At 30.7% G+C, this 15,379-nt stretch overlaps 1 protein-coding gene across 3 annotated transcripts in view; it reads right to left on the reverse strand.

Annotated features, from left to right (window-relative positions):
* Positions 1-15,379, reverse strand: part of LOC145255758 (telomerase-binding protein EST1A-like) — a 232,684-nt gene that overhangs the window by 177,996 nt on the left and 39,309 nt on the right. For all 3 annotated transcript variants that reach the window (XM_080114411.1, XM_080114409.1, XM_080114410.1), the window contains exon 2: positions 7,238-9,146. In XM_080114411.1, the coding sequence (XP_079970537.1) occupies positions 7,238-9,146 (1,909 nt within the window). The remainder of the gene's footprint in view (positions 1-7,237; positions 9,147-15,379) is intronic.

Below are 15,379 nucleotides of genomic sequence, written 5' to 3' on the forward strand. Positions count from 1 at the left end.
AATAATCAATTATAATAAACAGAACAACTCATAGAAATCTATCTATATTCTTTTTTCATTTTAATATACTTTCATAGAAATGTTTCTGTTATGTCAAAAAAAAAACAAAAAAAAAACTATTTTATTTACGTCACAAGTGTCACGTTCATACATGAATTCCATAGCTAATATAACATACTGACCCAACGGGTCACAGATGGTCTAAAACTCAAATCCTCTTGCTTGGGCTTTAAAACCGTCCATACGGTCTACAGCTTCCGGTTTGAAAAATTCTGCATATGTGTAATTAAATCCATGAAAACTTTTTTTTTTTTTTTTTTTTTTTAAATCGGCAATTTCTTTCATATTTAAAATATGCAAATAAAAACAAAACTAAATCTCTTCTGCTCTTTTATTTCATCAGCATTTTATGAGTTTTATTTGTATTTTTCATTGCAAGTTGGAATCGTTTTCAAACAATTCATTTTTATTTAAAAGAAACAATAATTCAAATCCAATCTGAGATTCTTCAGGCAATGCCACGGCCCTGTAGGTTGGGCATTAGAATATGCCGACTGCCCCCCATGCAGAGGGTAAAAGTCCCTCAATGGGGGTCCTGGATATGACCTTAAACTATATCCGATGGTGAGGCCCCAGCTTGCGGGCTCTGGGGAGTGTGGAGCTACCCTTTAATTGCCATTGCTCCCAGGTCTACTCTGACCCGGAGTGGTAGTACCTGTTGGGGTCCCAACTATGGGTTAAATAGAAACTGACTTGCAAAAAACAAATATATTCTATTAAAAATATTTTCTTCAAAATCACCAGATTCGGCATTAAATAACCTGAAAAGGGTTGATATGCCGTAAAACAAAAACAATCAACCAACCAAATCAGGAAATGCCACAAATATTTTTAGTATGATTCTTTAATTAAAAACTTTCATTTTTTTTTTTAACAGTTTAAAACTTCTTTAATTTATTTTTTCATACAACAATTTGAGACACTAAAACTAACGCAAAACATTTAATAACAAAAAAGAAGCTTATATTTGGACTTGACAATGAATTCTCTGGAAAAGTATGCAATGGTAATTTCAGAGTGAAATATAATATTTATTAATCAAGTTTGATGACTTTTTAATGAAACAAAGTTTATAATGTAAGGTAAAATTGCTCTAGCAGACTCACTAAAAATTTGCCTTTTAAAAGTTGATGTTTAGAGGTATTCCACTTTTACTTAATGTTATAAACTTTGTTTCATTAAAAAGTCGAACTTTTTTAAGAAAAATTTTTTAATGTTAAATGTTTTGCGTTGGTTTTAGCATCCCAAATTCTAGTATGAAAAAATGAATTTAAAAGATTTTTAACAAAAATATATGCCAATAGAATCTAAAATTTAAATATTTTAAAATAAAGTAAAAATAAAAACAGATAAATTAAAATGTCTGTTTGCTCTAAACGTAATTAAATGAAAAAGTTTTAAACTGTTAAAAAGAAAAATGAAAATGGAAGAAAAACTAAATAACTAAATGAAAAAAAAAGACGAGTAAAAGATTTTTTTTTTTAATCAAAGAATCATACTAAAAACTTTTGTCGAACTTGTTTAATAAATATCAGATTTCACTTTGCAATAAGCCCATAAGTAGTTTTCCAGATTTAAGCAATGCAATTCCTTGTTAAAATTGGTGGCCATTGTTGTAAGTGCAAGCGAACATATTTTTGCCCTAATTAATATACTCACTATTTCATAGCTAGCCATAACATATACTGACCCAACGGGTCACAGGTAGTCTAATATATATATATAAATCAAATCTCATTTTGGAGGAGGTGATTTGGTTAATTACTTGTGATCCATGAGGGCACAAGGTCAGTTTTTTAAGTATGAGAAAAATCCAGCTCCCCAAACAAGGGTATTCTAGATTGGAACGAAAGTTTAATTGCCTAAGTCTAGAAGGATTTCTCACTCGCTGATAGAACAGAACAGATGAAGTGTAGTATACAGATATACATTTTGATCTTAGTAAATAAAGCTTTTAGGCTTCCTTTCCCTGGCAGTCAATAACAGATGGGTTCATTGGTTGCTGACTTCTATAGCATGTCAATCATTAGAACATTTTATGCCAAAGCCGTAAATTTGTTTTGACATTATCACTCTGGGCCAGAGTGAATATGTGAGCATTATTAACTAAGAGGAAACTAAACTCTTCAAAATGCATCCAGGGATTCAAGTTGGTGTTGTTCATAAAAGGATATGTCCTCGACAATCAGTCTGACAGAGTTTGGGTCATTTTTTTTGTTTGGTGGCCTTGCTTCTGTCAGGATGAGGGATAGTTTTATACAGTTCTACAATATCCACCCTCCCAGGTTTTATCTTTTCTTTGAAAAAGATATTAGCTCATTGTTAATCATCGAGGCACCCCTACTGAGGAAGGTTTTTTACTTAGCTAGGAATTTTTATCCTCAGCTCCCAAAATCAACAGAGATTAGAACATTCCTGTAATGATCTGGTCCCTGTTGACTGCAGTGTAATGATAATTCTGTGCAGTTCTAGGAGGTCCACCCTCCCAGGCTTTTACCTTCTCTCTACGAGAAAGCGTTAGTTTATAGCTAATTGCTGGAGGCATCCTTACCAGGGAATACCGATAGGGCTGCCCAGGCACTTTTTGCAGATCAGAGTGCCCCTCCTCAGGAGTGCTGACTTTTCAATCCCATCTTCCAATCCTGATGTTTAAGTTCTTGTAGTGAGAGAACTAAAAACCCTCCACACCTTGTGTCACATCTTCCTACGATAGACGGAAAAAAGAAGGTAACCATGGCTTATGGTGAAAAGAACGGAGGGCATCTCAGGCACCAAATAGTTCTTTTTTTTTTTTTTTCTTTTAAACTAATGGATCACCATCAAAACCAAAAGCCATCCAAGAATAAGGTTTAATCAGATTAAAGGATCGTCAGATGAGATAAAAAAAACCTATGAAAGGACTGAGAATGATTACCAAGATGGACAACATATAGAGACTCTGTAAAAAAACAGAAGAGATTATATCCCATTCAATTCCGAGTCGATTTTGAACTATCTATACGACAAAAAGTTCTTGGAGTGGATCCGCCATCTCATAATAGGTAGAGGATTGTGCTGAAGATTGTAGTGCAATTGGTGGTTGTATATTAAAAGAATTACCTTGGAAAAAAATTGGAAAATACTTGAACCTAAGATACCCCCACCCCAGCAATTAGAGGAAATGGCAACTCATTAAATTTGCCCTGTATAATTCATCATCTCCAAAATGCCTTGCATTTCAAGATTAAATAGATAAACAAAAACAAATCTTACGGACAAAGAATCATAATGTGTACATGACAACAAGTGAAAATATGGTTTTGATTCTCTGCCAACAGACGACCTTGCTCAGACAAAAGTTATAAACAGTACATTGCATGCCTCTGTTTTTGCTGCCATGATTATCTGCAACTGTATGACATGTGCAGATTTGCCAGCTTCTACAGCACATGGCACAGACCAATGTCATAAAACAACAAAACACAAGAATTCACAGTTTAGTTCTTAACTTTGGTCAAAAGAGACATCTTCATGAACCATGATACCAAATTGCCGGGTTTCTTTTTTAGAATCTCATGCCGTCAATATCTGCAACAGAGATGAAACTTTCAGGTCATGAATGCATAAGTTCAGTCATAAAATCCTCTTTGATACGTTCAAGCAGAATAAAAAAAATAGGAGGAATTACTTTGGGAACGCCCCACCTCGTGTTGCTTAATTTTTTTATACTAATGTTACCACTTATCAAGACAAAAAGCTACTCAAGGAGAAAGGTTAATGAGATGAATGGATTCTCTGTTAAAGTGTGAAAAATATGAGATCATTGAAAATGATGAATGAACTGATGAGGATGGTTTGTGAAATTTGTCCCAAAAATGCACAGCATTCAAAGTCATAAAAGAATGGAAGATTTTTTACTATCATTTAAATTGCTTTTCTATGCGAAAAAGAACATACTTCAGTTAGTTTTTAAACATGATGATCAGCCAGAAAAATGAAGCAATGAGTTTTGTCTACATACAGATAAGTCATTGATAGAGTTAAAAAAAAAAAAATCTTACAATGGCAATATTCAAGCACAAATTAACTCATCGTGTGTGTGTGTAGACAATAGCGTCCACCTATTAAAGTGAGGATTTCAAATCAGGGATCCATGATACAAACGTTTATGTTAATAAATTTGGCAAGTGTTTGAACACAATCTGTCAATTCAAGCTTATCGTGAAATTGGGTACATTGTTCTCAAACCATTAGATGCCATGCAACATATGAGGCTATTTACTGATAGTGGTGTGATAAGGTTTTCTTTCTGCGGTATCAATAGTAGCATAGTTGTTGTTGAAATAGCATTCACCCTGATTGGGTTGAATCAGGCCTTTCTTTGGCTTGCATCACATGCAAAACCATGGTAGCCTTTCATCACGATCGGATAAGATGATTTAGCTATCAATATTCTACCATGAAAGACTCACCACGTGTGGACCTGGAAGCTCAGCCAAGATATTTCCTTATGACTGTCACCTATATCCTTAGATGCCTACCAATAGGTTTGCATCACCCAAACATCGCAAATTAATTTCTGCTCTGATGGTGACCTGTATGCTTGAACCATCTAAGATATTGCTGCAATAGTCGAGATACAATCGTACCACTATCAACACAGGATGTGACACAGGCAGTGATTGTCAACAGTAGCATTAGGTGGTGTTGTTTTAATATTACTATTGTATTGAAGATATATGGGATAACAATGTTGACACACTGGTTTCCATTAAATGACTGAAATTAAGCAATGTTGAGCCTGGCCACTACTAGATAAGGGAATACCAGGTGCTACACACGGAAGACAGCAAAATCTCAGAAAAAAAAAAAAAAAATTGATGTATTCCTAAAGATGCCTTTAGCAAGTATTTCAGAATAACCTGCTAATTTGTTGACACAATGAAACAGTCCCTTCCAGGGACAGAATTGTTCCCAATCATGTGAAGAAATGCTCTGGAAAGAGTATGTTTTAAAAAAAATTTTTTTATTTAGATTGAAATAAAAATTCTTAAATGCATGATGATTCAGAATTTTTATTATTTTTTTTTAGATAACATTAAATAATTCAGAAGGATATTTGTTGTCATTGTGAAAATGCTTTCATTAAATTAGCACTGTCATGATGGGGGTGAGAATCTAAGCAAAATATCACACATTCCTTTCTTCCTGGTTGGGAAAATTTCTCAGGGTTTCAGGATTTCATGAAAGACAAAAATAAACATCTCAGATTAAGATTCCAGACAATAGTTTTAATCTTTCAAGAACAGAACGGATCTATTGACAAAGACCGTTTTACTTAACCTTTCCAAACCAAAACTCTAAAAGGAATAGACAAGCATAGTTTTCCACAGTGGTCTAATCTAATTAAGACAATTACAAATAATTTCCTATTCAGCATGTGGAAACGTAAAAAAAAAAAAGTTTTTAATAAGCAATTTTAAAAAATTGAAAATAACATTTAAAAAAGCAAATGTTGCAAAAAATACTACAAATATTTGAGAAATTTGTCATTATTTTGAATTCTTCGGACGACAATTCTCATTTTGGTGGTTACATTCATAATGTTTTAGATGATGTAAACTCCGAACTTGTTTGGATGCATCTGTAGTTAAAACCTTGTTTTTCCGGGAGTCTCACTCGACAATGCCTAGCAATTGATGGAAACCGACGGATTATACTTAGTGAGAAAAAAGAGATGCAAGCAAGCAGATGGTAAAAATTGGAAGAAAAAAAAAAAAAAAAGGGCAGAGTATCATTGCGCTTCGTCAAACAAAAAGTCTTGTGACAAGGAAGGAAAATGAATAATTCCAGTATAAATACCCCCAACCTCCCATGTTAAGAATGGCTTTCAGAATAAACACACCTAACCTCAAAATCCATTCTTAACATGGAGAGGTTGGGGTTGTTTATACTATGCTGGGCAGGTCATAAAAAAATACCATAACTTTCCATACACAAACAAAATAAATTTGTTCACTAATTCAAAGAAACAAAACTTTTATTACTCACCCCCACAATAAAAAAGAAAAAAAAAAGTAACAGTTGCCAGAAAAACAAAAATAAATAAAACAGTAAAATTTATGAAATTATTAAAGTAGGTTTTATTTTTTTGTTTGTTTTTATATTGACTGCCATTTGTTTGGTATAATCAGGCGGTTTCTGTCATCCGCCAGTTGTGGTCGCCGAGCAAGACTTTAAACTATATATATATATATATATATATATATATATATAAACAAATTTACACATTCAAAGAATTCCACATAAACTAATTTCATGTGCAATCGTTTTTGAGACAGGAGTTTTTATTGATTTCAAGTCTCTTCATCAGCACAGGGTATAGACACCAAGTTAAAACATAGCATCAAGATGTTCGTTCATATACATTTGATATGAACAATTTATTTTTTGGAAGCAAAATTGATCAGTGCTCAATTTTTGATGATAAAAAAGCAATATTTTAAAAGAAAATTTGGTGTGTCATTGATTATTTGTTGCTAAAACAAAATCTAATATGTAAATATCTTATGTAATAAAAATATTTCATTCCTCTCAACTTGCTTTCTTACTACCCTTTTTTCATCCATCCACCTACCCACACAACTTACTATTCCACCAGTTATAATTTTTCGACACAACCATACTTTCTAACAACCTCAATTTCATTCCCACCCGACACATTCTTAGATGCATGCCTCACTCCCATTTCTAACGTTGGATATTTAATCAAACTTCTACTCAGTAAATGCTTGTTCTAAAACAAAATTTTGTAATCGAAATGAAATATTAAACCAACAGCAACATGACTTGGTGTTAATTTAAAATTACTTTATTATTATCTGTATTAACACATTTTTTTAGATATTTTTTTTTTAACAAACTTTATGTACACACAGTTTGAAGCCATCCCCACGGGAGCTGACCTCTCAGGTTTAACATCACCAGAAAAATGAAGAGAAAAAAAGGTTTTAATCATTTAATAAAATATTTTCTAACATTATTTGGTTTACTAATATCTACAAATTAGCCTTACAAAAGATTTCCAAAGATGTGACCAAACTATTTAATCTTTTCCTATTAATAATAAGGGAACAGCAAAATGTAAAAATCATCTATAAGAAAGACTTTAGAGTATAAGGAAAAAATCTTAACTTACTTGTGGTAATATCCATCTTGTTCATGATTTTCATCTGAAGCCATTCCACTCTCTTTCATGGATTGTGGATAGCCTGGATAATACATTTCTGAATGGGAGCTATTAGGAGAGTTTCTTAAAGGGACCATATCAGGGTAATGGTATCCGTACTCTGAATAAAAATGAGGTAAATTCTTTGAATAGCCCTCAGAGGTATAAGAGTGTTCATAAGGGTCGTGAAATTTCAAAGAAGAATTTTTTATAACAATCGGTTTATTAGGATTCCGGGGATCAAAGAGAATCTTCTTTGAGCCCCCACCCTGATCTCGTGGGCGGGGCTGAGAGTTCTTCTGAGGTAAGGGTGGAGGGATTGGATCACTGTGTTGCTTTGAATGGCTGTGGTGTTGGTCTTTGTCTTGGACAGTGGAGACATTTTGTGGTAAGTGGATAATACCCCCACCACGAGGCATCATTGAACATTTTTCTTGAGAAGGAATCTCTGCATTTGCAGAATGAGTTCTGTTACTTTGGTTACCGCCTCCTGGTTTCATCTGCACCTGACGATCACTCTTACCAAAGGTGACACTCAGTCCATGTTTCCAGGTATCCATTTCACCTTCAAGAGCGCTGCTTTGCGGCGATTCTCTTAAATTCTTACGCCTACGTCCACGGCCTTTACCTCTGCGATGACCCTCCCCACTGTGACTTGGCAAATGGTCTTTAGGAGGGTTGCTCTGAATGCTAGAATCTCTGCTTTCTGCTTTGGGTTTGGAGCTTTTTCGTCGGTCTCGTTTACGACTACGTCCCTGCAGTGGTTGTTCACTATAATTACTTCCAGAGCTTCCTGCTCTGGTCCGATGACCTGATGGGGTGGTTATTTTGGAAGAGCTGCCAGTTTCCAAGTAATCCATATTCTGCATTTTTTCAGTCATCTGCTGCAACTTCTGTGTTTCTTCTCTAAATTCTTCATGCACCGATTTAGACATTTCTCGCTCCACTTCTTCATCCCAATCGTATGTACGACCTCCGCCTGCATCATCTAAGCTAGCATCACTGGCCGCACTAAACTCACTACTTATGCTACCGGTCCGTTGGCGACGATGATGTGATGTGTAATGTTTCGATTTTGTGTATGAACGGCGTTTAGATTGGCGCTGATTCTGACTAGACACAGAATCACAATCATCATCTTTGGACATGTCGACACCTTTTCTAATCCCTTCAAACTTATATCGGTACATCCTTGAGCCAGGACTGGTTGGTGTCTCACACTCATCATCACGAGTAAAATCTATAGAACCCCGATGTTTTGGTGACCGATACTCATCTTCACTCCGATGATAACGATCAGCCTTATCTGTGAAATGCAAATTCAAAGTTTGTGGATGGTTTCTTCGGGACTGACCACTCATCGCACTAGCTTGGTCATTTACTACAGTGACCACCATTTTTTTCATGTCTGAATTGATGTCGACTTTTCTATTGAACCCTGAAGGGGACAGCAACTCTCTGTGTTCGATATCAGGACTTTTATCGTCATTTCTATATATCTGTTCTCGTAACTTTGCTCGGGGAATATACCTTGGAATTTCTGGCTTTTTGTAAGTTAATGTAGATGTTTTTCTTGGGTCTGGGTAAAGAGGCTGGCTTCCTCGACGGGGTAAGGAATTGGATCCTCGTATGTACAAAGAATTTAAACTTCCCATGTAGCTCTCCATGTCTTTTTCCATACTGCTCTCTTTGCTGTCACGGTAGCTCTCATCGTCAGAAGTAAGCCCATCAGTGCCGGATGTTGATTTCTTGAAGAATCTGTCCTCACCCCGGTCGTCTGACCGCCGACTGAGGCGAGATATACCAGGCCGGTATACTTCCTGGGTTGGTCTCTTAGCTTTTCGCATTGTAAAATCATCTTTTAATTTTGCTTTGTTTTCTGGAAAAAAAAGGAAATGTAAATGATAAATGCAAGAAAAAGAAGAAATGTAAATGATAAATGCAAGAAAAAGAAGAAATGTAAATGATAAATGCAAAAAAAAAAGAAGAAATGTAAATGATAAATGCAAGAAAAAGAAGAAATGTAAATGATAAATGCAAGAAAAAGAAGAAATGTAAATGATAAATGCAAGAAAAAGAAATGTAAATGATAAATGCAAAAAAAGAAGAAATGTAAATGATAAATGCAAAAAAAAAAGAAATATAATAAATGCAAAAAAAAAAGAAATATAATAAATGCAAAAAAAAAGAAATATAATAAATGCAAAAAAAAAATATAAATGCAAAAAAAAAATATAATAAATGCAAAAAAAAAAATATAATAAATGCAAAAAAAAAAAATATAATAAATGCAAAAAAAAAATGTAAATAATAAATGCAAAAAAAAAAGAAATATAATAAATGCAAAAAAAAAAAAATATAATAAATGCAAAAAAAAAAAAATATAATAAATGCAAAAAAAAAAGAAATATAATAAATGCAAAAAAAAAAGAAATATAATAAATGCAAAAAAAAAAGAAATATAATAAATGCAAAAAAAGAAATATAATAAATGCAAAAAAAGAAATATAATAAATGCAAAAAAAGAAATATAATAAATGCAAAAAAAAAAGAAATATAATAAATGCAAAAAAAAAAAATATAATAAATGCAAAAAAAGAAATATAATAAATGCAAAAAAAAAAAGAAATATAATAAATGCAAAAAAAAAAGAAATATAATAAATGCAAAAAAAGAAATATAATAAATGCAAAAAAAGAAATGTAAATAATAAATGCAAAAAAAGAAATGTAAATAATAAATGCAAAAAAAAGAAATGTAAATAATAAATGCAAAAAAAGAAATGTAAATAATAAATGCAAAAAAAGAAATGTAAATGATAAATGCAAAAAAAGAAATGTAAATAATAAATGCAAAAAAAGAAATGTAAATAATAAATGCAAAAAAAAGAAATGTAAATAATAAATGCAAAAAAAAGAAATGTAAATAATAAATGCAAAAAAAGAAATGTAAATAATAAATGCAAAAAAAGAAATGTAAATAATAAATGCAAAAAAAAGAAATGTAAATAATAAATGCAAAAAAAAAAGAAATGTAAATAATAAATGCAAAAAAAAAAGAAATGTAAATAATAAATGCAAAAAAAAAAGAAATGTAAATAATAAATGCAAAAAAAAAAGAAATGTAAATAATAAATGCAAAAAAAAAAGAAATGTAAATAATAAATGCAAAAAAAAGAAATGTAAATAATAAATGCAAAAAAAAAAGAAATGTAAATAATAAATGCAAAAAAAAAAGAAATGTAAATAATAAATGCAAAAAAAAAAAGAAATGTAAATAATAAATGCAAAAAAAAGAAATGTAAATAATAAATGCAAAAAAAGAAATGTAAATAATAAATGCAAAAAAAGAAATGTAAATAATAAATGCAAAAAAAGAAATGTAAATAATAAATGCAAAAAAAAGAAATGTAAATAATAAATGCAAAAAAAGAAATGTAAATAATAAATGCAAAAAAAGAAATGTAAATGATAAATGCAAAAAAAGAAATGTAAATAATAAATGCAAAAAAAGAAATGTAAATAATAAATGCAAAAAAAAGAAATGTAAATAATAAATGCAAAAAAAGAAATGTAAATAATAAATGCAAAAAAAGAAATGTAAATAATAAATGCAAAAAAAAGAAATGTAAATAATAAATGCAAAAAAAGAAATGTAAATAATAAATGCAAAAAAAGAAATGTAAATAATAAATGCAAAAAAAAGAAATGTAAATAATAAATGCAAAAAAAGAAATGTAAAGAATAGAATCGTGTATTTTGGGGAGAATCGGATCGTTAAAATATACCTTAGATTTACGATTCTCTTATATTTTTAAGTTGAACTGCTTGTTTGTTTGCTTTCAAAAATTTATGATAAAAACATCATAGAACTTTTCATAACATATTTAATATGATGTACAAGAATTTTATTCACTACTTTAAAGGTAACCTTTAGTTTTCTTGATGAGTTTCGAAATTTCTTTTAATTTTTTCTTTCTTTAATTCTTTGAATTAAAAAAAAAAAAATTTTTTTTTGCTTTCAGTTTAATTTGCTTTTACATTTCATTTTTTAGTAATAAATGCTTCCCTACATTAAAAACCGACCTTGTGTCTAACTCTGCCTCGTGAGGAGGCAAGTAAATAGGAAGTAATATGGCGGCTGAAAAACGTCTTTCGGCCCCAATAAAAGGATTACAATACATTTAAACCTTGAAGAATTTCCGCCATAAGTTAACTAGCCACTACTTGTGTTTCAAACTTAAAAAAAAAAAAAAAGGGCGCTTTAAAATAGTCAAAACACTAAAGCTTTTTTTCGTTTTGGAAGGGAGGTTTCAGGCGCCCCTATTATCTCAAAGAACCAGCTATGTAAACATTTTGCAATATTTTTCAATAATTATTTTAAAAAAAAAAAAAATCTTTATAATCAATTTTTATTTAAAATTAAGAAATTATTTTCTAAAATATTTTGTTTATATATGTTTACATTTTGTTTTTAAGTAAAATTAAGAAATCAATTTTAAAAATATTGTTTATATCCATCTTCATTCAAAAGGGTTACTTTTTGGTAGCTTCACCGGTTGTTAACCTAAATTTTCCGAATGTCAGAATGAGGCTGATCTGCTGGACCTACTTATCTAAGCTTCGCCGATTTTTGTTATGATTTTATGGGTTTTTTTGATGGATTTTTTTTTTTTTTGCTGGAGTAATTATTAACAGGAAAATTAGTGAAAGTCAAAATGTAATCAGCACTATTTTTAATATTATTTTCAAGTTTAATTAAAGTTTTACGATACGATACCCTTTTCTTATTTTTATTTATTTATTTTTTTTGCCGGATTTAACAAACAAACAACGCCCGAAAATATGTTATACCTCTATAAGGCCACCATTCGCCCATGTATGGAGTATTGTTGTCATATTTGGGCTGCTGCATCTGCCACTAGTCTCTCGCTCTTAGGAAAGGTTCAAAAGAGAGTCGCCAATCTGATAGGTCCTGAACTGTCATCTAAACCCATCAACGAAATGTTGCATCCCTCTGCCTGTTCTACAAGTACTTTAACAATGAATGCTCTGACGAACTGCAAGCACTTGTGCCCCCTCAACGTAAATACCCCTGACAAACCCGACAAGCAGCTAAATCCCACCTCTACACAGTAGAGATCCCTAGATGTAAGAGAGCCTTCTACTCCAGTAGTTTCTTCCCCAGGACAGCTTGACTTTGGAATTCCCTTCCGGGTCCCTGCTTCCCCAACTATACTGACATGCAGAAGTTCAAGTGTAACGTGAACCAATAGCTTGCTACCCAACTCCCTACACAGTACCCCTGATGGCTATGTCCCTGATACTACAACAAAGTGGCAATGTGCCTTGTTTGGGGTGAAAAGGTAAAAAAAAAAAAAAAAAAAAAAAAAAAATGACAGCAAAGCAAAACAAACAAAAAAAATTTGGTGCTTATGTTACCATTATCTTTTTTTTAATGGTTTAAGCACCTCGCCCAATAAGTATGTCAGAATTTTGGGGGAATTTTTGACACTCTTAACACAAAACTGCGAATAAAATATACAAAACTCGTAATATCTCTTCTTAAAGTGGTTTGTTTAATTTCTTTATGGAATATACTTCCAAAATAAACTATTAAAGTTTTTTGAAAAATAATAGAAATATTTTTTATTAAAAAAAAAAAAAAACAGTGTTTACAAAATAATAGAAATATTTTTTATTAAAAAAAACAAAAAAAAAAACAGTGTTTACAAAGTGCCTGCGTGCGTTCATGCAGCCAGTTTTTCTACGTAATAAAATGAATTGAATTTTACGAATTAAATTTTTTTCAATTATAAAATCTATAAAAATTTTGCTATTGGTTCAATTTTGATGATATTTGCAGGTTTAATGCAAAATTTGATGCTCTTTCCAATAAACTGAATATAATATTCTAGACAAATGTTATTTTTTAAATTCACCTCCCACCCTATTTTGAAATGTCTATTAAAATGAAAATAATTTTTTCACCTAAGGTTTATATATAACAAATTGAAGATAAAAGATCAATAAATAAAATAATCTAATTTAAAACCAAAAAAATAGATTAGTTTTGTGCAAATGTAAACCTTTTTTTTTTTTTTTTTTTTTTTTTTTTAAATCACGTTTTTTTTTTTATTTTTTGTAAGTGAAACCTCATATTTTGGTTATATTGTCCAGTAAATATCGGACACCAGCAGCAATTTTTTCTATTTCATTCAATGTTTTTTTTTTTTTTTTTTTTAGATTTACAAAAAGGAAAAATTCAGTGCATAAAGAAGAAATAAAATATATTAAATCAAAAACTCATGTATTTCTTTGAGCGAATAAAAAAAAAAAAGGCAAATTCGTCCGGTGGTTTGTGTTTAAACGGCAAAAACTGATGAGTGAAATGTGATCATTTTTCAAGTATGGTGACCTATATATTTTTACGTAGAAGTCACGACGGCTCACATGTATGTGTTGTTTTTACGTTTTTGAAATAATTAATTATGGCTGATTTAGGCATCGGTATTTGACAACTGGAAGAAAAAGAGGAAACACCGCTTTGCTAACAGCGGATAATCGATTACAAAATTGCAGTCTTTTCGGACCCTTGCTTAAACAATTCTTTTATTTAAAATATACATGGAATATAAAATATAAATATGGACAAATTCTTATAAATGGAGAATAGAAGCACCCATTGATTAGTATTTTTTATAGGTAAGTGATTTTTTTGAATTTTATATATATTTATTATATTTAGATTAAGTTAAAATTTGTTGAATTCTGTGAAATCTTTTTCAAAGAAAACCTGTTTAAAAAAAAATATTGTATATTTTTCGATTAAACCTTTTATTTTAAAATTTTGTCTTTGCTCCCTTTATTGAAAAAAAAATAGGGTTTAAATTACATTATTCATGTTGTTATAAGCTTCGAAAGATAGCGAGTCTAACTAATCAAATGTTTATCACTCATTTTTAATGGCAACTTCTGACACTCCTATTCGCCTAATGTTTGAAGAGTTTCTAATTGTTTTTTAAAGAAAAATTAGTGAAAGTCAAAATTAGCACTTGTGGCGATAAACAAAAATAAGCAAAAAGCTTTAGCGTGTATATACCTCTCATGGAATGTCGTAGATCGAAACAGTGAAATGTTATTTGGTGCTAGTGCACTTATTGATCTGCGCTAATTTTAAATAGTACTTTCAAGTTTAATTAAAGTTTTACAATACCTGTTTTTAATGAATTGTTAGGTGAAAGTACAGAATAGGTACACAACACCCTCCTGTCTCCATGTTAAGAATGGCTTTCTAAATAATGTCATTATTTCAGCACGGCTCAATAAGTGCATGAGTACCTTTTATTTTCTTGAATAAAATAAAAACAATGACAAGAACACTACTGTTTTTGTTTTAATAATTATTTTTTATTCAAAAATAAAAATTTCAATTGTTCAAAACATGTTTTTTCCCAAAACTTATTGGGATTTTTTTTAATTACCATATTTTTCATGAACATGCTCTAAAAATGTTCCAAAATTATCTAATATTTTTCACTTTTCCTGTTATAAGCCTCTATACATGGCCTAATCGACATGAGACCATTTCATTTCTCCTACTGATCCCGATATGTATTTCAGTCTTCTTTTAATACAAGACCAGTAGGCTTCAATATTGTTGGTGCAAACGCCAGTAAGTGGATCCACAAAATTTTGTGAATAGTTTACAGTCCTGTGAACATAATTAAACTTGAAAATAATATTTAAAAATAGCACTGATTCCATTTTGACTTTCACCAATTTTCCTGTTAATAATTATATAAACTTCGGTGGAGGAAATTTCAAGCCAAAATAAATAAAAAAAAAAAATAAAAAAATAAAATAAAAAAAAAACTAGGTCACACACGCAAAAATTCTTTCCTTGTAAAAATAATAACTTCTCCCTCAGTTAAACAACATACAACATCGGAGCCGATGCGTATTTCGCTACAGGGGTAGCATTCGTGTATGTCTGCCCTTTTTCTTTATGTTTTTTTAATATATAAAATAACTTCTGAAATTGATTGTTATTTAATTCATGGTTAAAATATTTGTTTTGACTTTTATCTTCAATGAAAGAAATTTACAAAAA

The sequence above is a fragment of the Euprymna scolopes genome, chromosome 31 (assembly GCF_053919585.1).
Source record: "Euprymna scolopes isolate OS-2025 chromosome 31, ASM5391958v1, whole genome shotgun sequence".
In the NCBI taxonomy this organism is placed as follows: domain Eukaryota; kingdom Metazoa; phylum Mollusca; class Cephalopoda; order Sepiida; family Sepiolidae; genus Euprymna; species Euprymna scolopes.